The sequence below is a fragment of the Tamandua tetradactyla genome, chromosome 13 (assembly GCF_023851605.1).
Source record: "Tamandua tetradactyla isolate mTamTet1 chromosome 13, mTamTet1.pri, whole genome shotgun sequence".
NCBI classification, from domain to species: Eukaryota; Metazoa; Chordata; class Mammalia; order Pilosa; family Myrmecophagidae; genus Tamandua; species Tamandua tetradactyla.
In genome coordinates, this window is record NC_135339.1 from 38057041 (window position 1) to 38081204 (window position 24164).

Here is a 24164-nt window from a genome sequence, read left to right on the forward strand (position 1 = left end):
TTTCCATGGCCTCTTCTCTTTTGGATTCCCACTGATTCTGCTTTTGGTTGCTCCCCGTGACTTCTTTCAGTGGCCTTCTCTAAAAGGCCTCCAGTAATTGGACTAAGATCTGTCCTGATTTAGTTGAGTCATACTTCAACTGAAGTAACTTCATCAAAAGGTTCTATTTACAATGGGTTGATGTCTACAAGAATGGATTAAGGACCTGTTTTTCTGGGTCGATAGCTCCAAGCCACCACACTCTCTAATCTCTGGATTAGAAGTGTAGAATTTTCTTAGTCTCTTCCTCTGTGTCTGTTATGTTCAGTTTATCATGATTGTTTATGATTATTTCTTCAGAATGTCTGTACATCTCTCTTCACACCACAATTATTCTCACAATTTCTAACAATGGCACAAACTCGTTTCCTTGTCTCTTGCCTGTCCTTTTTACTTTCCTGTGACAGTGCTTTCTTGGGATAATTTTCCCTTTGCTCATGTGTACCTGTGCTATGATCAGGGAGTCTGTTGTAATTATACAAAAGAGACTCTATGGAGAACAGTTCAGAGACCTAATATGCTTTTACTGAACAGATAAACCTGCTCATCATGATGTCTCAATTAGGCCAGAGCTCAGTAATGGCAAATTTATATTTTACCTGTTAAAGGCCTGTACTCCTTGACCATCTCCGAGAAACTAGAGCTGACAAGAAGAGACTTCGGAAAGCCTTAAGAGATTTTGAAGAACAGTTTTTTAAACAAACAGGAAGGTAAGTGTGGGAAGAAATAATTTTAAGCTAATATTTTTTAGGAAATTATTAAGAATGAGCTCTAACTTTTCTGTAGGAATGGGGAATTTATACAGGTGCTAATAATTATCATACTGGCCTAGACCAGGATTTGCCCAATGCAACATTCTGACAGTGCCATTACTATGCTTTGTTAGAGGTTGGAGATGTTAAAATATTACATCAACCTTTAAAAAGTAAGAGGAGTATGCTATATCACCCCTCACTTTGCATAATCTTATTTTAATTATTCAATTTTTTAGACTTTTAAAAAACAAAAACATACTTGATTTCTCAGCCCATGTTAGTTTGATTACTTAGTTCCAAAGTTAATCCCTACTTTATCAAATTATAATTCTTCTTTAAAAATGTCCTTTAAATTTTAAAATAATTATTTTATTTCACATAATGGAACAAAAATTCCTATATTCTTTCTATCCCTTTAATATTTAGGTATATTCTCTACTGCCAACTAAGGGTTGGTATGCATTCCATTAGCTTCCTCTAATTTTTGATGTATCATCAATAAAATAATCAACTTCTTGAATTAGCTTAAGACCAGAGACAAATCACTTAGCTACTTTGTACCTCAGTTTCCTCCTTTACACGATGAAATGATTCAGTTCCATGGGATACTTTGTGGGAGGCTACAGCCTTCATGTGTATGTCAATTTTATTATTAATTTTCCCAAAGTCCAGTTATTAAATGGCAGAGATGAGATAAAAGTCTCCCTTTGGATTGTAGAGCCTAAGCACTGGAGTCAGTACTGAACTGGCTCCTTGGGGTTCCTCTCCATGTAGCTATCGGCCTTTCTTGGATTGTTTTCATTTCAGTAATCCTAAAGTTGCCCTGATGGAGATGGATTATTCTCTGATGGCACCTGAGGCTTTATATACGCTCCTCTAGTATCACTGACAGCCTTCTCATGTCTGCCTTCCTGGGCTGTTCACTAGGATGGACCTAATAGGTCAGGAGTTTTTTACATTCAGCAAATACAGGTGTAACCTACCTGGTTTTCTACATTGAATCTTCTTTTCCAGTTGAATGTTACAAGTCTAACTTACTTACCTAGTGGCTAGCTTTGTTTTTGGTCAGATAACTTCATCTGTCTAAATCTGTTTCCTCAACACAAAATATTAACCACTTCATAGTATGGCTGTGAGGACTATAAGACATAATGTATGGAAAGTGTCTGGCATAGGTCAGAAACTCAAAAGTCATTTATGTTATTTATTATTCTCCTAGTATTAACTAATCTCATGGGAAATGTTATGGGACTACTTAATTTAGAATATAAAACATGTTTTGTCTGTTTTCCTTCCTCCATACCTTTTTCTTTTCTTTTATAACTTTTATTCAAATGTCTCTCTGAAACCTTCCTTGGAATAGTGACTTTGTATTGTCTGCTATACTATGCTTTGGGTATACATATGACTTACATAAAAGTTTCTGATCTCTGCCTTTTTTTAGATTAAAGTACCCTGCAGGAATCCTTCACTCAGGGAAATATTTGGGGAGATGTTATCAGTATTATAAACCTATAGTCATTACATATGACATATGAGAAATGAGTTAAACACTTCAGTACCTGCATAAATTCTTTTCATAACTTTGGGTTCCCTGAATAAATTTACATTTTTTTACTCCTTTAACTGAGGAATCTATTTTAAATAGTTTGAGAACCCATCGTGCTCATAGTCCTGTCTAGTGGATTTACAGTGGTACTTGGCATGCCTTTTGATATTCAGAGAAATTACGTTCTCTATATACAGTATACTCTACTGTACCTGACACCCGTCAGTCCTAAAGTCATTTTAGTTATGCCTATATCTGACCAAGAGGTTGTTTTGCCTCTTGTGGTGATATATTTCAACTAAATGCAAAACCGGTGATATGATGTAACTAAAATTAAACTGTTGAATGGCTGAAAAATATGAATCTTAATCTTGTTTTCCCTAAGAAATTTTATTAAGAAAGTCCAATGATCCATAAGGTAAAAAAGACATGCTAATGGAATACTAAAATTTTTAAAGTTCTGTAAATTTCCTTGGCAATATTTATCAGGGCTGAGACATGATTATCATATAGATGAAATTATTATTAGCAGTTATAGGCCAGACTGTGCTAAGCACAGTAGCCTGTTTTAAATGATAGGACAACTGCTCCAAGAAATATACAGCAAATTTTTTTTTTCTGGGCACAACGTGGTAATATACTTTAGTGGTAGTATTGCCATTCTTAAGAAGGAATGGCAAGCGTAATTATATATATGAGGGAAGTATTCAGATGGGGGAAATATACAAGGGAATATGCATAACAAGGGAAAAGTCATAATGGATTGTTAATATTTCCTTATAGATTAGACTATTTCTTCACTTAGATCTGTTTAACCAAATTAAGGTGGTATTTAGGCACCCAGTTGTAGGTTTGGACCATAGCATAGATTGGAGGCAAAGGAATGATGGACTATAACTTAGACAGCAGTAAAGAGAAACCATGTCTATGTATTTGTGTATTTTTCTACATTCAGTACTAGAAATTCCAGGGCAGTGAATAGAGGTGCAACACAAGTAGATAACTACATTCTAAGAGTATCCTTCTACATAGCTTGTTTGTTTTTTATTTGTAAAAGGTATTTGAAATATATTTCTTTATTATCTACTGGGAAAACAGAATGGGGTTCTGGGTAAAACACTGTTTGCTATTTTATCCAGTTTCAGTCACTCTAAAATTATTAACATTAGAGAGCATCTGCAATCAGTTCCAAGTGTGGTGACTACATGTGTTTTCCACCCCTTGATATTTCAAAGTCATGGCTGAAAGTGTTTTAAAACAACTGCATCTTGGTTGATAAGATGACCAAGAGCATTCTGAGACCTGCTGCAGCAATTATTCCCCTTTAGAAAACATATCCTGGCAACATGTTTTGGTAAGACAACTGGTTTTAACCCCAGATAGGTACCCAACTATTCGTCAGAGTAAATGGCAAGAAGGTACATTAGTTAGAATGTGTATGTATCAAAGTTGTTGCACTATTGTAGGTCTAGTTTTATTAGAGTTGGTGTGAAGTGAATCATTGTAGTTTAGACTCATAATTTGCCTTAATTATGGTAACGCTTAGTGATTCTACTACACATTAGCAGAGAGGGGTATTTATAACTACAAGAAAACTTGCAAATGTTTCAGGTTTGTAAGTAGGTACTAAGCTTTCTTCCCCATCATCATAAATGTAAATGTAATTTCTAACAACTTTCACTCTTAAGGGCTGAATCTTGCATAGGCATGGAACTATGGGTAGGTAACAGGAGAAAGACTGTCAGGGAATGACTTGAGGGTTTTGTGGGTTTTTTTTTTAACCCCCTAGATCTTTTAACATGTCCCATTGTCATATGTCTACACTGGACTATATTATGTTCTCAAGGGTGCTCTTACACAGAAATCTAATAACTCATGGAACAGAGGGAGGGAGTGAAAAGTAAAAGGGAAAGTAAGGAAGACATGATAGAATGAGTTGAAACTGTTACCACCCTGTACTTTCTCAATTATGAATTACTCAAAAAGCATTATTAATGACTTGATTCATTATGAATTAATAAAAAAATCTATAAAAAGTCTGTTTTCCTTTTCATAGAAGTCCACAAAAGGAAGACAGGATCCCAATGGCAGATGAATACCATGAATATAAGCACATAAAAGCCAAACTGAGACTATTAGAAGTCCTTATCAGCAAGCAAGATGTGGCCAAAACCATTTGAGCTATTTTGTGATTACTTTCATCCAAGAAACAATCAAGTTTATTTTGCCCTGCCATTTCTGTAAGTAGTTTTGACATACTGAAAATGAAGCACTTTACTGATAATAGCTGTTTTTTAAGAAGAGATGGCAAATGTAATTATGTATGAGTAGGAGGGAGTCAGATGGGGGAAGAATGTAAGTGACAGTGTAAGTGGGGAAAAAAATTGTTTCCTTCATGACAAGGGGGACTCAGTCATTATAATAATTACAAATATATATATATATTTTTTATCAAGCCTAAATAAAGAACATCTATATGTTCAATGGGCTACTTGTTAGGGAAAGTATATGTAGTGTCCAAAGACTGCTTATGTGAATGTATAGAAAAGAGGATGATTTTCAAAGGTGGAAAGGAAATTCTGCTTTTTATGTAGAAAAGAATATAGCTGTTCAGAAAGTAATTTATTTGGAGCTTTTAATAGATTTATGTGATTTAAAAAAAAAACTACATTGTCTCTTAAGTCTGCTAGACTTTCAGTACCCCAAATTATTCTAGAATGTCACTGCTAATTTTTCATTTCTTTATAAAAATAGCACATTATTTTACATGTTTGAAATTTTACATTTCTGACTACCAAAGTTCATTCTGATAGCATGTACTTTGTGAATTATCTTTGTCTATAACTGACAGATGTTGATATTAAAATATCGCATTAACATTTGAAAATAGGTATTTTGGATAGATGTGTCTGCATTAGGTAATTTAATGTGATTATAGTTATAATTAACCTTTTTGTTTACTGTAAGATTATATAACTATTTTTCAATTGGGAACATGCATTTTTCTTAATATTCCAAGGTCTATACTTTGTGAAGTCAAAAAACTTTCTCTTAAGCTATTCTTATTTCTGTGAAAAATGAAAGGTTTTGAAACGGTTTGGCTTATTTGCTATGATACCTTGGAAAAGAAGCCACATTATTTTGTTTGCTTCATCAACTTTATGTAGATTGCTTTATTTTGTAAAAAACCAAACTTCATTATTTTTCTTCTGTAAAATCAGCAAACAATTGACATTTTCTTTCATGTACCAATCATGTTTGTATTTCTGATATGTTTAATCATGATGTTGAAATTTTCATGTAGTTTGGAGGGGAAGAATACTATTTCAAAGGCTTATTGTTTTCTCTGTTAATATTTACCTACTATTTTTTGTAACTTTAATGAAGCAGAATAATGTCCTTCATAAAATGGTTTAATTAAAGTCATCTTCTTGTAACAGGACAGATACACAATTATTTGAGCTTTACAAACTACATCTTTGATAAGGGAAATGGTTTCATGACATATATACAATTGCTATTAAAATGTAATTCTATATATTCTATATGATTGTAAATATTTTATACAACAATACAAATAAAATATTTTTCTATTATATTTATTATGTTGAAACACAGCTGTTTCCTGTTAGCTAATATAAATAACATAAATAACACTGTCAAACAACAAGTTGGAAGTGCTGACAATTCTAGGTTTCAAGATTTAACTCATGCTGCAATTACACCCTTTCATGCGGTTTGGAGTTATCTCAATATTTATTCAGTAGATTAAAATGAATGCATATTTAAACACCCTTTATAAGCCATTTTGTATTTTGCTAAAGCAGTCTATATAGAATTGTCTTATGTTTGGCATAAGGACAAATAAAACATTGCAGCATCTAGGCAAATAAAGTGTCAGTAAGAGAAATGAGGATATTTCATCATTGAAAGTAATGGGAAAGGTTGGGATTAGGAAACACTAAAATGACTCTGAATGAAATTTGAAAAGTGGCAGTCTGCTTTTGGTAATAGTGGCATGTGCATGCTTCAGAGCAAACCATCTGGTAATGAAAATGGACAACAAAGGATAATTGCTTCTAGCGGAAGAAAAGGGACTAAGAATAAGAAAAGTGAACATTTAACGTCCAACACTGATGTTACAGGTTTTACAGCTGGGATCTTTCTTTGCGTTTGCAGTAGACAAACTCATGAGCTGATGACCAGTGATTTCTGCCACGGTGCCCAAAGAGAGATCCACAGGGTCAGTATAAATGACTTCTAAAATGACATCCTGGGCATGATGGTAAACTAGCATCCCATCTTCTTCTTTGCAGGTCAAAAATTTATTATCCTTAGAATTTAGCTGAGGCAGACGCTGCTTACAGAATTCATCTCCTGGTGATCCAACAGGGGCAATAACAAGGATCACATAATGGTAAGCAGTGTACATACAGTAGAAGTCCCCAAAGTATAAGTTAGTATTAGGGTTAAAAAGTTTTTCTGCTGCAATCTCAAACCTGTATCTTCCATAAGGTGAATCCTGGGGTGGTTTCCCAGTATTGAATTCAGTGCTGCAACTGAAAAAGATGCCTTCTAATTTTCCACTGATGGGAGAACCGTGGCTACCACTGTTATCCTTGACAGAGGGCTGCATAGCATTCTCATGATGTTCTCTACAAGAAAAAAAAAAAGGTCATTGCTTGATAAAATAGTGGTATAGCCACTAAGTTGTAAATTTCAATGCTGACAGGCCTACAGGTCAACTGTCTGATGTTAAATTCCTGAATGCCCATTCTCAGATCAAGGAGAACAGCTTTTTGATATTACCTATAGATGGCCCAGTTCTATCCCCAACCCTAAGGTAAGGATAGTCTGTTACAGATCCTTAACATAAATTTCCTGACCAGAAAAATCAAATTGGAATTATAGATCTTACACTGAAATCATACCCACTGTATGCACACTGGGTTTCTGAAATGTCTTTTTGAAGAGAAAATTAGACTGCCAGGACTACTTACTTAAAACAAGGTAAATGTTGCTTTCTAAAACACCAGTATTTGGTCATAAAAATGAGTGCTGTCTGCTCGTTTGGCAGAGGAGTTTTGTTGTTTTACCCAAGTACAATTTATTAATCAGGCTCTCTCTCCTGTGTTTAGCTTAAGACTGTGCTGATTATTTTCCCTTTGGCCATCCCCAGATCCATTCCCACTGCCTGACTCATCTTCTCCTGTGGCCTGGGACTGTATTATCCAGTTTTTCCATCTCTGCTGGTTTTCAGTTCTGATAGGAAGCACCAGCAGGAGATCTAGGGCAAGAGGAGGTAAAGCTTTGGTATGTCTTCACCTACTTCCTCCATGCTTCAGAGACTTGTGGTTTTGGCAGACCTGGGTGTATCTATATTTACTTATCTCTGATCACTGTTCCTGCTAGGTTGTTCCTATTTCCCTTCCCCAACATATTAAAACCTTTAACCTGTTGCTAGGTCACAGTTGCTTTTTAGTGTCCCTTAACCCTTCCTACTCATACTAGGTAGACTATTGTCATAATTCCCAGAGTATGTCTTCTGTTTGTCAGGTCCCAGACTGCTACAAACGTGACTTGGGATGAAGAGTACAAGCTACCATTCAGGCAAAGTTAAGTTCCCCCAATCAATATGATTCTTAGAGTTTCTGGGGCAAGTGAATTGTGCTCAGGATGTGCCACTGGCTTCAGAACAGCAGTGGGTCTCAAATTCTAGGGCCTGAGAACCACTAAGGAGCTTATTAAAAACTCTGATTCCAGGAAAGACCAAGACACTGTTACCCACTGGAGGAGACCAAGGAAACATGATAAATAAATGCAGTATGGTTTCCTGGATTGGGCCCCATATTCTTCCCTCTCAAGGTTTCAAGAATCTCTCTTTTAACATTTTTTTTTAATTTCAAAAACTTTCTTTAGCCATTCTTTTAGGTTATGTTTGCTGGTGACAAATTATTAGTCTTCCTTCACCTGAGAATGTTTTGATAGCTTCTTCATACTAAAGTGCCATTTTCACGGAATATATGATTTTGGGTTTGATAGTTTTGTGTACCTGAAAAATATGCCACTTCTGGCTTCCATGGTTTCTGATGTGAAATCCACTGTTGTTAAAAATGTTTTTCCCTTGTAGATAAGGTGTTTGCATTGCACTGCTTTCAAGATTTTTTTTTGTCTTCAGTTGTTCAGGACTTTATACTGTGTCGTTACATGGGATTTTTGGGGGGTTTATCTTGTTTGCTTAGCTTCCTGAACCTATAGTTTTGTTATTTGTCAAATATGGGAAATAGCTATTATGTCTTTGAATATTTTCTCTTCTCCTGTGACTCTTATATGTGTATGTTAGCTCTTTTGTTATGGTACCCCCAAATCCATGAGCTACTGCTAATTTTTTTATACTGTTTAGAGTTTTTAGCTGTACTTAAGTGGGAAGGATAGGGAGAAGTATGTCCACTCCACCTTGTCTCCAAACAAAAATTTGTACCCTTGTTACATTCTCATTAACAACCCAAATACCAATATATTTATCCTACAATGATCTACAGAGCAAATATATACATAGGAATCTATTGGAAAAGTATCCTAATATCAGTGACAGAATATCAACTTTGACACTTTACAACCTGGTACCAAAAGTACAACATTTCTTACATGTGATTACCGATGACCAAACTTAGTCGTTTCCCAAAGAGAAAACGTCCCTCTATAGGAAAGTATTTTAAGGACAAATAAATAGCTTTCCCCTATTTGGCTACCTAATGAACATACATGAGCTAAGAGATCAAGTGGTATTTTCATTTGGGGTACGGAAAAGCAATGTTCACTCAGGAATTCATTCCATATGGAGACATAATCTGTTTAGGGTTTTCTCATAATGTACAGTGGGAAAATTTATCAGGCAAATGAAAGGTTCCTTTTTATTCGATCATTCTAAATAACCAGAAGAAATTTTAAATGAATGTTGATCAATAAAATGTTACCTATTAAAGTTCATTATTAAAAAAAGATCCACTGAAGTTAATATACACTAATAAAACAAAGTACAGTGTAAAAACTGTACCCATGCCTTAACACACTTGAATATACTTGCCAAGTTATAAATTACATGAATTTTACAATTAACAATATGGAAACATCAAAGGTAAATTTCTAAATTCTATATGTTTCTTTCATGCTAGCTTAGAATCAATTATATGTAGTTTATGTTCGTGATATATATGCACAAACACACAGTAACTTTCTCCATCTTCAATGTATTCTTTCTTTACCTTATTTTCTTCTTGGAAGCAATTTTGAAACCAGGGACCTGAAACTAAAGGCCAGTCCCCACCCACAAGACATAAAAAAATCTTAGAGAAATGCTGACCTCCAGTGGCCACCTAAAATAGATATTAAAAATACTTCAGCAATCTGAACCTGCTTCCAAAGATGAAATTATTTATTTTGGTCCTGTATTTCTTAGACAATTGCAACAGTGACATTTTTTTTTTCCAAATTCGATGTTTGACAAATATAAATACCCTTCTTACTGAATATATATGGTTGTTCTGGTCAATAACTGATAGGTACTATATCTGTGGTATCTTTCCTTTTGTATTTTCTAATATAGGTGAAGGTTGTCCCCTCTCAATAGACTCTAAGATAAATAATTTATCAGCCAAGAGAATGGTGAACTAAAATGTGTATAAAATGTTTAAACAAAACACAGGAATGCATTTTACCATAAAAAATATGAAAACATGATACTGCAAAGTTGTTCCTTTGAAGAACACAGGCACCTAACTATTTCTCTCCCACTGATTTCCTTTACATTTTCCTGTTGGGGCAGCTTTAAATGTGGAACCATAACCTTGATTTAAGAAAAACTAGAGAACTATGAATTTTTTTTAAAAAGCTTCCTAAAGGTTTTCATATGTAATTTGTTAACTTAAAAATCTTTTAAGGTCTAAGTATGACCAAGGCTTTAAAAATGATTGATTATAGGAACTGCTGTACTAAAAAAGATTCAGAAACTTAACACAGATAGCATTTGTCATTTTAAAAGCCTTAGTTTTACATCTGCCTATTTACTCTCCTGAAATGTTCTTTCAAAAGTGACCTATCAAAATTACATGTGGTATAGAGTTATTCTGACTTCTTGACCACTGCTTTAATGAATAAACATAGGGGTTTTTAGAAATAAATAATCTAAGATAACAGCTGAGAGATTTACAGTTAGCCTGCAAATCCAACCTGATTTACCATACTTCATGAAATTGTCACCCTTTTTATCATTTTCAATGTAAAAAAGAGACCCCCCCCCAAGAAAGAAGAAAATTCTGTAGTCTGAATAAAACAGAAAGAATTGAACAGTTGGAAATTAGGAGAAAGGTATGTACAGGAAATATTTATCAATCTAAATACCAGAGGTTTAAGATCTTCCAATCAAAATAGAGAAAGAATTAGTACAACAAATGATTATGGAAAGGAATTGAAGTAAAATGGGGAAAAAAATCCTATAATACTGACTTTTACTACTTAATTATTCTAGAAAACAAAAGTCCGAGTACCATTAATATTTCAAAAACTAAAATTGCTATTGATAGAACGAGAGTTAAGGGAAACATGAGGCTAGATTCTGGAATGTTTTTTAGTAAAACAAATTACTATTTTTGATTCCTACCGAATATAGTCAAAATATTCCTTCTGCTGGTTACGGTAAAAAACAGAAAATTTAAGCATACGTCCTGCGATCACTTCTGCCTTCTCCAACAGTTGTGTTAGATGAACTTTTGAATAGTCTGAAAATAAAAAAAAGAGTTGGTTATTAAAAATACAGTGATCAAAGTCACAATTACATGCTTAATAAACTTCAGACCATTTTACTGCCACGGAAAATAATGCTCATCAAAGTTTAATGATCTGCCAAATGCTCACACACTCAACTTCACCCATCATCTTCTGGTCCCTAATTGATGGACTGAGTATAAAAGACTATTGACAATCTAAAGCACCTCTCAAAGGTTCTTTTCAGCAACTTTTGTTTTGAAAATTGTTTGAGAACTGGTTTCAAATTGTTGCACCAGAATCTTAAAAAAAAAAAAAAAAGGCAGCCTAGTTTAACTGCCCATGGCACCACAGTGTGGACTCACTGCTTCATTGGCTCAACAAACATTTAGTTACAACACAGAATGTACTAAGCACCATACAAAATTAGATGATCAGGTTATAGAATAAAAAGACATGTTCTTCTCTCAAAGAACTCAAAGTCTAGGAGAAGATATACATAAAGGTAATTAAAACTTACTATGGTAAGTATTAACAAGATTGGGTTATACAAAAGGTTTTATCGCTGTCATACATGGTACTACAAGTAGAGTATACTGCATCTCTGAGGTCATGCATTGTATCCATCACTATTTTATTTCCAATACCTTGCACACTGCCTAGGACCATAGTTCGTGCTCAATAAATACTATATGAGTTAGATGTCCAGATTAAAAAAAACAATTTATAAACAAAAAACAAAAAACCAATTTATATGATCAAAATGTACATAGCCAAGAGTTACTAAGTTTTGGTGAAACAGTTACCAAAACTGTAACAAGATTTAAGCTTAAGTTCCCTAAGATGTTAGCCACGGAGAGAAAAATGCAAAATAAGTTAAAGAAAAATATTGTGACATTTAAAAGCTGGTATTTTTATTATTTACCCCATAATTTCCCTAGAAGATTGTGGGGTTGTAGGTAAATAAAGGAGCAACAGGGAGAAGATGACTCTGTGAAAGTAAGAAGACGTAAGGATTCAATTAACTAGATTACAGAGTATATATATGTATAAACATATCTATATATTTATATCTGTGTCTATATAAATGCAAATATATATGAAAAGTTCATATATACATGAACTGCAAATGCCAAGGTTTTTCCTTAATCTCACACCTTTCTCTAATATCAAATGGCATTTTAGCAGGTAAATTCTAGCTTCTTTTAGTGGACAAACCCTATGATCTGTTTGGTGCAGTCTTATTGAAAATAATGTTTATTAAACAACATCAAAAGACACTGTGCCTACATGCTTGCTTAGATTAAACCTCCCCAGTAGGGCATAAAGAAAGCAATGGAAAGAAAAACAGTGAAAAGAGTAAAATATGAGGTGGATTCCAAAAAGAAATTTTAATTCAGGAAAAAATGAGGGGAAGTACTAATTATAATATGACACACCAAATAAAAGTAAAAGCTGTATCTGTGGGAAGAATTCTTTACTTCACTGTTAATACAATTTGGACATTTTTAGATATTTCCTTACTGATTATTGAACTATGATTAATACAATATTTTATATATTCTAAGACTCGTCTTTTATGTTAACATCTCTGGCATGCAGCTGACAATAAATGTGATAAGAAAACACTGTTATAGTTTAATTGGCAGTATTTTTTCTTAGTGGTGCATAAAATGATGTTGGCTCTTATAGTTGATGACAACTTAGGCATGAAGAAATATGGTACCAGAGATATTTTCTTTGGCGCTCAAACATTGAAATCCTTTACAAATAAGGGTGTAGTGATCTTTAGTAACTTCCTCACATGGTAAATAAAAAAGGTTGAAGAAAAATGAAAATCATGTAGAATGAAAATAAAATTTCATTCATTAACATACTAGTGTACAAGGCTTACCCTGAGTTCAAGGTTAAGAAAGAATAGATATCAAGATAAAGTAGGAGCTGAGCATGTACTGGGTTTAAAATAATGTAAGTGTGAAGCCACAGGCAAGAAAAAACTGATTTATTTGAAGGATGCCTCAGCTGGGTAAGGTTGCTAAGCAACTTGCAGTAGACAAGGCCAATTATTAAAGCTTTTTCTATAAGCTCTTTAATGTTGGAGCAAGCACTCAGCTTCTCCCTACAATTATTTATGAGAAACAATCATCTAGGCAAAGAAGAGGAAACAAAACATACAAAAGTAGAGTATGGCCAATGTACTAAGGTAGAGGTATCTTTGTATCCTAACACCTATCAAGATGCTGATTTGTTAAGCAAATTTTAAGTGTACAAAAAATGTTTGTTTTCTGAATGAATGATATGATAGTAACATTTCCAATCTCATGGACTATTAAGATATAGTTCAAGATCAAAGAAGATGAGCTGTCCACATTCGAGCTCGCAGTAAGGTTCTTTTAAAGAAGCAAACACATGTACCCCACAAAGAACAAGGGCTTCAAGATATTGTTCTTCAGCTTTTCCAGCACTCAAGTGAAAAATTCAACAACATCACTGCTAGGGACATTCACTGAGACCTGGCACCATTCACCTAAATAAGAGAAGGATGTCCCTGGCTTCCTTCTTCCAAAAATGTCTGTGAGAATGCTAAAAAAGAAAAAAATAAACCCCTCTCTCTAAAAATGAGGCTTAAAATATTCTGAGTAATATTTTGAAACTGTATTTTTTGGGCAAAGCTTTTACTCTGAAAAACCAAACAATAAATCCAGTAAAAATTTAACTGATGTCATTACTCAGCTTTTATTATTGAAAACCTCAGCTCTCTCCAATCAATACAACATGGTTTATTCTGTTTTAGAATGCTACTGACAATGCAAAACTGACTAATACAATACATATAATTTTATAATTACAAAATAATTTTCTGTAATTAGCTTTCCAGGAATTATATTAAATGTTTTTCTATATTTAAACATAGTTCTCTCACCTGCTGTGCAGAATTCTATAATTTCACTCCATTCAGATACAACATAATCACCATCAACTTGTTTTGATGCAGTCTGCACTGCTACCGTATATTCAGTTCTTGGGCTCAAAAACCAGTGTCCACGGACAGTCATAGGCAAAGGAACAGCTTTTGCCACCAATTTTGTTGGAACATCCTAAGGAAAGAATGGAGGGAGGAAAGAAGGGAGAAAGGGAGGTTATTAAGTGAGGGGACAAATTAATTTAGCAGCATATCTTGAATCAAATATAAATAGTGGGGAAGAATGTATTAAATTTCTTGCTGATTGTTAAATTTATTCACACAAGAAAACTCTATGATCATTATATTCAAATCTCACTCTCCATGTGTAGAACTTAAGGCTGAATTGATCAAGTGACATGGTGAAGTCACACAGCTGGTTTATGACATAAATGTATTTGTTTTCTAGGTCTCTAGACCTAGAAAAGTATGTGCTTGTTTTTCGCTCTATACAATGTTCCTTAAGAAACTTAAAGTAACAGTGAAATAAAGGAGATGGAATACAAATTGTGTATTTTAAAACATTATATTTGCTTAATTTAGTCTACTCAATAATTTTACAAGGGAAGCCTGCTCCTGAACACATTATATATGAAAGAAAAGAGCAAATTTTAAATAAATATTTTTAAATGTTTTTAAAAATCTGTTTCACATACAAATCAGGTAGCATTTGTTTCATCTATATTCAGGTACACAGCCTGCATGTTGCAAAAAAGTTTAGATACTTTTAAACAACTATTCTTAAAATTATTAAACCTGCTGGGTGAATAGTCACTAAATTCCTAAGGATATGGCAATGTAATCTTCACCCATGGTGAATAAAGGGGGTCAAATCTTGATCTATTCATCATTTAATGTTAAGTATTTCAAAGCTGTTCCAAGAAGGCAAATATTAGCAAAGAGAACATCCATCAGTGGAAAGCATAATCAGAATTGGAACAGGGGAACAATAACGATTGGCTAATCTTCCTCTCACTTTTACATCTTTCATTTGTATAATCTTCACGTATCTTTAGTATGTATAATTTCACATCTACTAAAATGCAAAATTTCCAGGCAAGGTAAGACAGTTCCTTCTCAAAGATTACAAAAGTTAAAACAGTGTTAAAAAAGTTTTTCAGCAAAGGTGAAAACACTGAAATATTAAGAAACAATACTTTAACCAGATAACTGTTATACCCTCTTATAGCTATTTATGGAATGATACAGCTACTTATGGAGTGATCAAAAAATGTATGATACGTAGACACCAGAGAAGTGTTACATGTCTAAATCAACTCAAGGTTAATTTCTACCCTCAAAAACGCAAAAAAAAAAAATCAATACATAAAACAATTTTTAACCTTAACGTGTTTCAGTGTTCTTTTTTCTTTGTGTTCTGTATGGCAGGGGTCACATTTCCTTCTTTTCCCATGTGAGTATCCCCTTATTGCAGACTTTTTGTTGCATTTTTTGTTTATGTTTGTTTGCTGTTGTTTTTTGGGAAGTACATATAGGCCTGGAATCAAACCCTGTTTTCCACTTGGCAGGTGGGAATTCTACCACTGAACTACCCTTGCACCCCAACCTTAAAGTGTTTTAGCAACTACCAGAAAGGTTATAAGCTGATTCCTCTTTTGACAGTTATTGCAGGGAAAAACTTGTGCCTCACTGGGAAATTATGCATTGTCTATATAGCGCACTCTTCTGGTTATTTGCTTTTCATTCTATGGAAGTTATTGATACTGCTGTTTGTAGATAACGATATCAATTCAGTTATTCTTGTCTAAAGACATGTAAATGAATTCTGTTCAGCAGAACACCCTCATTCCCACCCCCTCTAATGGAAAATACAGTTTTGCCTCTACTTGTTCATTCATTTCAATATTCCTGATCTATAAATATATTGGTTCGTTAGAGTACCCTTCGGACTGCTTATAAGACCTCATCAGCTTCCTCATTAATAGTTAAATTTTTTTAAAGACATACTCATTTTTATGTCTGTATGAGAATCATGATTGTATCTTTTTTTTAATTATCAATTAATAATACACATGGCCTTTCATTTTCTTACAAAATTTCTTAGAGGGATAAGGTTTATCAATCATGTATAATTTTTATTTTCCCCAAACAGTATCAAATACAACATATAAATCATTAATAAAACATTCTTTCTTTTGAAATATCTTCATACTTCGAATGTTTTTGAGGTGCAAAGGAATATGATTTTGCATAATCTACTGTAATGTTGCTATTAGAATTTTACCTTGTGTTTAAATTTATTGGAATTCTTGTTTTCTTTCTTGTTCAGATCAATGAAATAATGTGTAATACGGTCCTTTGATTTTGAATCCATTTCCCATGAAATCTTGAAAGAATCACATGTAATATTGCTTATTTTGATGTTATGTGGGACAGGAAGTTCTTCCATTTCTGCTATGCCACTGTCTTGTGATTTGTTCCCTGAAAGGAAACAACGTGCAGAAAGTTAGTTTCCAAAGAATGGATTTTTCCAGTTTGCAAGGTCATTTAGCTGTGTAATCTATTTCTAAATTTAACTGTCTAATTACTGAATCTGGGATTTCACTTTGTTGTTAAGTAATTTGAATGTTAATTCTAGTAAAAGTCCTTTCCACCTCTAATTTCAGTTTACCTAACAAAAATATTGTGGCTCTGACTTCCTAAACCACAAAAGGCTAGGCTTACATTGTAGGCTTCTTCTGAAAAGCCTCAAAAGACCATTTTCCTACATGAGCAGTAGATAGTGCTCTAAAGTAATATCAGGTGTTTTAAGCTACATGACTTCATGGAAATGTTGATAATGAAAGAATCCAGTCAAATATTTCTTAAGAAATCTATGAGGTATCAATGACAGGCTAAAAAAAAAAAAACAAACTGCTCTTACTTTTCCTTACTGTTAATATTACATAGAGAAGCAGCACGTAATGGTTATATTACATACACAAATAATAGTGAAGGATCATTCACCTAGCGTACTGTATCAAAGGAGTACTCCAGCAATCTTTTTAACTAGTTATCTTGATAAATTTAATTTTGAATAAAGGCTGAAAGAGAACATATAACTGCCATGGTGATCAGTATCATTAAAATCTTGAAGAACTGATCTGACAGTTAGTTTAAAGACTATGTCTCTACATTCCTACATAGGAAAAATACTAACAATCTGGCTAACAGTACAGAGCAGTATTTGATGGATAAAAAGACAAAGAAAATATAGACTTCCCAGGTTTGTTTCATATACAGACAAGATATAATGAAATAAAAATGCAATCATCTCTCCACTTCCCCCTCCTCTAAGCAAATTTAATATTTGGATATCCCAAAAGAGAAATATATAAATGTAATTGTTATTCATATGCTAAAAAATGGCAAATCATAAATCAGTTACATAACGTATTCTTTAACAGAATAAAATAGCAAATATTGATCAACAAATAATAAAAACAACAAAAATGAATGCCACCATGTGCAATACCTTTCCACTTCCAGGTAAGATTGTTCTTTCTCCCCCAGCCCCTGCCCCAATCATCCATATAAAACTTTGACAATTCCCACCCTTGATAAATCTTTGACCATGCTGTCTGGTGGCCAGAGGAACCTAATGTCAATAGAAAACTAATTTCAAAATACTTAGCTTCTTTACTTTTATTTATTGAATGTTACTTCTTAAAATCCTTCTTTCTTCTCCCATTTGACCTCAAAAAAAACCTTACACTGCTTCTAGTCTAAAGGTTTTCAGAAGTAAAAGGAAGGGAAGAAACCAAATGGAACCATCTTTAGCAGCCGTTGAAAAAGGAAATGCAATAAACACTTAAACATTAGTAATCTGTGTCTATTTCAAAAAGCTCACATTCCAATTTGTTATTCTGATTGCTGCTGTACGATTCTAGGAATTATATCTCCCAGAAAGGAGTGTTCAAGTCTTAATCTCAGTCCCATGTATGTGACCTAACGTGATAATATGGTTTTTGAAGATGTGATTAGTTGAGGACAAACTGGATTAGGATCTAATCCAATATGTCTGGTGTCCTTATAAGAGGGGCACAGACAGACGGAAGAATACATGTGAGGAAGCAGAGAATGAAGCATTGTAGCTGCAAGCCCTGGAAGATCAAGGATTGCCAACAAGCCACCAGAAGCTAGAAAGAGGCAAGGAAATACCCTGTCCTACAGATTTCAGATGGAACATGCCTTGCCAACACCTTATTTCAGACTTGACCCTCTGGAACTGAGATAATAAATTGCAATTGTTTTAAGCCACCAGATTTGTAGTGCTTTGTTCCAGCAACCCAGGAAAACTAGATAGTGTCCTTGAGGCACAAATGTTTTAATTTTAATGATGTCCAGTTTCTTTGTTTTTTCCTTTGTTACTTGTGCTTTTGGTATCATGTGTAAAGAATCCTATGCCTTGTCTAATCTAAACAACAAATATTTCCACATATTTTCTTCTGGAGTTTTATAATTTTAACTCATATTCAGGTCTTTGATCCATTTCTGGGTTAGTTTTTATAGGAGGTATGAGGTAAGGGTCCAAACTCTTTCTTTTCATGTGGATATCCAGTTGTCACAGCACTCTTTGTTGAAAAGATTGTTCTTTCCCCATTTTATTACCTTGGCACTTTTGTCAAAATCCATTTTATTACCTTGGCACTTTTGTCAAAATCAATACAACATAAATGTAAGGGTTTATTTCTAGACTTTCAATTTGACTCTAGTGATCTATATATATCTATTCTTATTACAGTCTTCATTACTATAGTATTGTAAGTTTTGAAATTGTGAAGTATGAGTCCTCTAACTTCGTTCTTTTTCAAGACTGTTTTATCTATCCTGGGCTCCTTGAATTTCTGTATGAATTTTGTAATCAGCTTGTCAATTATTACAAATCAGTCAAATTTGTAGACTGATTTGGGAAGTACTGCTATATTAATGATATTAATCCACAAACACACAATGTCTATTTAATTTCTTTCAACATTCAGATCTTAAATGCCTTAAAAGTAAAAGCATTTAATGAGTAAGTAACTTGAAATTATCAGTGAAAAGATGAATTCCCTTTTAAATCTACCATGGTAATTTTCAAACATACACCAAGAAAGTTATATAATGAAATCCCAATGTACCCATAACCCAGCTTCAAAAATTATCATTTTGCCATTTTTGTTTCAACTATTTACCAACCAACTTGAATTCATTTACTTCTCTTTTCTTGATAACTTTTTATTGGAAATAATTTCAGAGTTAAAGATAATTGGCAAAAACAATATAAGGACCTTGCACAGAGATTCCCCAATTGTTAATATTTTACCGCATTTGCTTTTTACTTTCTCTCCTTCTCTTTCTCTCTCCCCATCCCTCTCTATATACAGAAAGCACATACATTCTTTCTGAAGCATTTGAGAGTTGAATACACACAAGAAGGCCCTTCACTCCTAAATATGCCAATGCATATTTCATGAAAAGATATTTTCTTACATAACCAGAGTATAATGATTAAAATGAGGAAATTAACATTTTCTAATCTTAATACCTCATATTTCATCATTTGCCCCAAAAAAGGATGTCCTGAGTACCAACAACATTTGATCCAATCCAAGATCACAAGTTGAATTAAATTGTCATGTTTCTTTAGTCTCCTTTAATCTGTTAACAGTTCCTCAATCTGTCTTTGTCTTTTGGGCCATTAAGAGCAATTTTGTACAATGTTTCCTACTTGGGTTTATCTGATGTTTCCTCATCATTGAGGCTTTTTTGGTGTGTGGCACGAATATCATACAAATAACATTGTATACATGATGCTGTTTTGTTCCACGACTGAAAAAACCATATAGACTGGAATTGAAGATATGGATATAAACTTATGGTTTTTATATATATATATGTATATATATATAAACTGTACTTATATATATGTAAGTACAGAAATAGATACAAGTGTACATATATACAAATATGCATATATTCCTAGCCCTAGTCATTAAGAAGTTTAGCTCCCTAGGATGCTTAAGCAAATACCATGAAATAGTTCAGCTTAAATAAGGGGAATTCAGTCATTCACAGTTTTGAGGCTGGGAAAATGTCCAAATCAAGGCAATGATGCTTTCTTCCTGAGGACAGGATGCTACTGATCATTGACTCTTCTGTCACATGGAAAAGCACATGGCAGTGTCAGATGCTCTATTCTCTCCCTTCTCTTCTGGGTTTTGTTGATTTCAGTGTCTTGCTTCCATGGCTTTCTCTCTCTCATCATTCCACTTATAAAGCACTCCAGTAATAGGATTAAGACCCATCTTGATTGAGATGGGTCACAAACCGAAGTAGCCTCATGAAAAGGTCCTACTTAGAATGGTTCATACCCATAGGAATGGATTACATTTAAGGACATGTTTTTATGGATTGCATACAGCTTCAACCAAAGAATTTATAAGCAATGGCACTCTAATAGCAACTGGCACCTTTAGTACTCAAATCTTAGTTCCTAAATGCCATTCTCCACTAAAATGAATCAGAGTTTTTTTTTTTAGAGAAATGGCTCTACAGCTGGGGCTGGAAACTATAAAATAAGTTTGGAACTCCTTGCTAATGGTAGAAAGTAAAAGTGCTCAAAGAATGATGGTGACATGTTAGATGGACACAAAATCCAGGTTGAAGGGCTTTTACTAGCCAAATGTGAGGCAAGTTGAGAAATGAAATATTGATAGTAACCCAGTGAATAGAATAGGACTACATGAGCCTCTGTTATAAATGGGGAGAGAGAAAAGTTCTTCCATATAGGAGAATACAACTAAGAAATATAAAATGGAATGATGTAATTAGAAAACCACCATTTAGAAAACATACAGTAATAACTGATTCAGGGAAGAACCATCAGTGTATGCCATAGCAAGTGGAATAAATGTTCAATGAGGAAAGGTATATTTTCATAGTTTCAAAGTATCTCTCCACAACTACTTCTTAATTTACAAAGAGAAATACACTAGAGAAACCTAACAGGCACTATATTAACCAAGTGATCTTTTGATTTTTATGTTTGAAAATTTCATAATTGTATACAGAAAAATATAATAGCAGATTTACATGGTTTATTTCTTCCCTCCAGTGTGATTATATTATTCATTTGGAATGCAATGTTTCATTTGCTTTATTTTGAATGCTATTATCTAGTCTAATTTTCCTAATAAATCAAAGGACAAAGGCAAACGGAAGACATAGGCAAAACGGGAAAACCTGAGACTGTCACTGTAGCTCTTCCCCATAGTATGCCTCCTGGTTCAGATTTAACATACGTTCTTAATATGGGGGATACCACTTACAAAAAGGGAGCCATTTTGTTTACAAAGCATTTCCTCTCTTATATCACATTAGTTATATAGTTAACATGACATTCTCCAGTGAGCCATGCTCTATAAATTTCTAAGTCCCAGGTTTATTTACAATAATAACAGGTATATCTTGCTAAAAACATTTCAAAATAAGGACTCTTTAATAACTTTCTGCCAGTAAATATCATTAGCATGTTTACAAGGAGATCTGGTTACTAGGTATGTATATAAAAAGACTGGACCAGGTCATCTCTCTCCTGGTCAAGGGACAAGATTCGTTCCAGGTCCCTCCTTTCTATTCTTTCTATTTCTTTCCTAAGGTCACCCTTGTTTCATTTCTTCCTCTTTCCTTTTTTCATTTTTTTAATAATCCACAAAGCTTTTTTAGATTTCACCAGTTATACATTCCCTTGCATGTGTGTATTTCTATGTAATTTTATCACATGTATAGCTTCATGTAAATACCATTAGAATCAACATTTAAAACTGTTCCATCACCACAGGGCTCCCTTGTGCTATCCTTTATAGTCACACCCACCTTCTCCCTCCTCCCCAAACCCTAATCCCTGGTAATGACTAATCTGTTTTCCATATCCATGATTTTATTACTTCAAGAATGTTATATAAACATGTATGTATAAAGTATGTAGATTCTGGGAATTCACTTTTCCCACTCAGCCTAATTCTCTTGAGTTCCATCTAGGTAACCGCATGCACCAATAGTTTGTTGCTTTTTTTGCCAAGTAGTTTTCCATGGTATGGATGTTCCACAATTTAACCACTCATCCAATGAAATACATATGGGTTATTTTTAGTCTGGAACTATTATCGATAAACTTTCATATGAATATTCATTGTACAGTTTTTACATGAACTTAAATTTTTATTTCTCTGGGATAACTGACCAAATAATTGTTCAGTGATATGCTAAGTACACTTTCAGTTTTAAAAGAAACTGCTAAACTGTTTTCTAGAGGGGATGTGCCATTTTACATTTCTACTAGCAATGTATCAGTCTTCCAGTTTTTCTGTAACCTTGCCAGCACTTGTTGTCACTATTGTAATATCTCACAGTGGTTTTAATTTGCATTTCCCTAATGGCTAATACTGTTTAAAATCCTAAACACTATTAAAATCTTAAAATAGGGACTTCCGGAGAATATGGCGGCTTAGTAAGACGCGCGGATCTTAGTTCCTCCTCTAGAACAGCTACTAGGGGAGTAGAAACGATACAGAACAGCTCCCGGAGCCACGACAGATTTAAAAAAGACAGCGTACCCCATCCTGGAACAGCTGACTGGCTGAGAGAACCCGCTCCGGTGAGATCACTGAGGGGCGCGGGCTTCCCCGGGCAGGGCGGCAAGCGGCCGGAGTCCCTCCCTTCCTCCTTCCCGGGCCAGCTGGCCAAATTGGGCAGGCAGTCGCCTCAAGCCGTGGCAGCTGGCGCCCCCACCACGCACGAACCCCGGACCAACTGAGAGAATTGGATCGGAAATCCCCAGGCCACGGACAACGGTGACCGGGGGGGGGGGTCCCTTCCAAACACGTGACTCCCCGGTCCGGCTGGGAAAGGTGCACTCTCCCGGGCCGCGGCGGCTGGTGCCCACCCGCCTCGCTTGGCGCCCCGGGTTGACAAGGAAATTCGGATGGGCGCTCTCACGGGCTGCGGCGCCCGGCGACCCTCCCCACGTTCGGATCCCCGGGCCGGCTGGCACTCTTCCAAGCCGCTTTGGCTGGCGAACCTCCCCCATGGCGAGAGTTTTCCAAAGGTAAAGGACCCACAGCACCTTTTACTGGTGGGATCCGCAGGCAAACGTGTGCCACGAGCGCCACCTACTGGGCAGGATAAGAAAAACAGAACCCAGAGATTTCACAGAAAAATCTTTCAACCTGTTGGGTCCAACACCCAGGGAAATCTGACTAAATGCCCAGACGCCAGCAGAAGATAACGGATCACGCTCAGAAAATTGAAAATATGGCCGAGTCAAAGGAACAAACCACTAGTTCAAATGAGATACAGGAGCTGAAACAACTAATGCTGAATATACGAACAGAAATGGAAAATCTCTTCAAAAACAAAGTCGATAAATTGAGGGAGGACATGAAGAAGACATGGGCTGAACAAAAAGAAGAAATAGAAAAACTGAAAAAACAAATCACAGAACTTATGGAAGTGAAGGATAAAGTAGAAAAGATGGAAAAAACAATGGATACCTACAATGATAGATTTAAAGAGACAGAAGATAGAATTAGTGACTTGGAGGAAGGAACATCTGAATTCCAAAAAGAAACAGAAACTATCGGGAAAAGAATGGAAAAATTTGAACAGGGTATCAGGGAACTCAAGGACAATATGAACCGCACAAATATACGTGTTGTGGGTGTCCCAGAAGGAGAAGAGAAGGGAAAAAGAGGAGAAAAAATAATGGAAGAAATTATCACTGAAAATTTCCCAACTCTTATGAAAGACCTAAAATTACAGATCCAAGAAGTGCAGCGCACCCCAAAGAGATTAGACCCAAATAGGCGTTCCCCAAAACACTTACTAGTTAGAATGTCAGAGGTCAAAGAGAAAGAGAGGATCTAGAAAGCAGCAAGAGAAAAACAAATCCATCACATACAAGGGAAACCCAATAAGACTATGTGTAGATTTCTCAGCAGAAACCATGGAAGCTAGAAGACAGAGGGATGATATATTTAAATTACTAAAAGAGAAAAACTGCTAACCAAGACTCCTATATCCAGCAAAATTGTCCTTCAAAAAAGAGGGAGAA

The 24164-nt window shown here is 34.7% G+C and overlaps 2 protein-coding genes across 13 annotated transcripts in view; one reads left to right on the forward strand and one right to left on the reverse strand.

Annotated features, from left to right (window-relative positions):
* Positions 1–5941, forward strand: part of FAM13C (family with sequence similarity 13 member C) — a 343454-nt gene extending 337513 nt beyond the window's left edge. For all 7 annotated transcript variants that reach the window (XM_077125262.1, XM_077125265.1, XM_077125263.1 and 4 more), the window contains 2 exons: positions 648–749; positions 4400–5941. In XM_077125262.1, coding sequence (XP_076981377.1) covers positions 648–749; positions 4400–4523 — 226 coding nt within the window. In that variant the 3' untranslated portion in view covers positions 4524–5941. The remainder of the gene's footprint in view (positions 1–647; positions 750–4399) is intronic.
* The window catches only part of PHYHIPL (phytanoyl-CoA 2-hydroxylase interacting protein like), a 273373-nt gene continuing 254705 nt past the window's right edge, over positions 5497–24164 (reverse strand). For 4 of the 6 annotated variants that reach the window (XM_077125269.1, XM_077125267.1, XM_077125270.1 and 1 more), the window contains 4 exons: positions 16314–16510; positions 14030–14204; positions 11003–11120; positions 5497–6998 (listed from right to left, as the gene is read on the reverse strand). In XM_077125269.1, the coding sequence (XP_076981384.1) occupies positions 6464–6998; positions 11003–11120; positions 14030–14204; positions 16314–16478 (993 nt within the window). In that variant the 5' untranslated portion in view covers positions 16479–16510 and the 3' untranslated portion in view covers positions 5497–6463. The remainder of the gene's footprint in view (positions 6999–11002; positions 11121–14029; positions 14205–16313; positions 16511–24164) is intronic. The other 2 variants (XM_077125266.1, XM_077125268.1) reach the window with 1 other exon arrangement.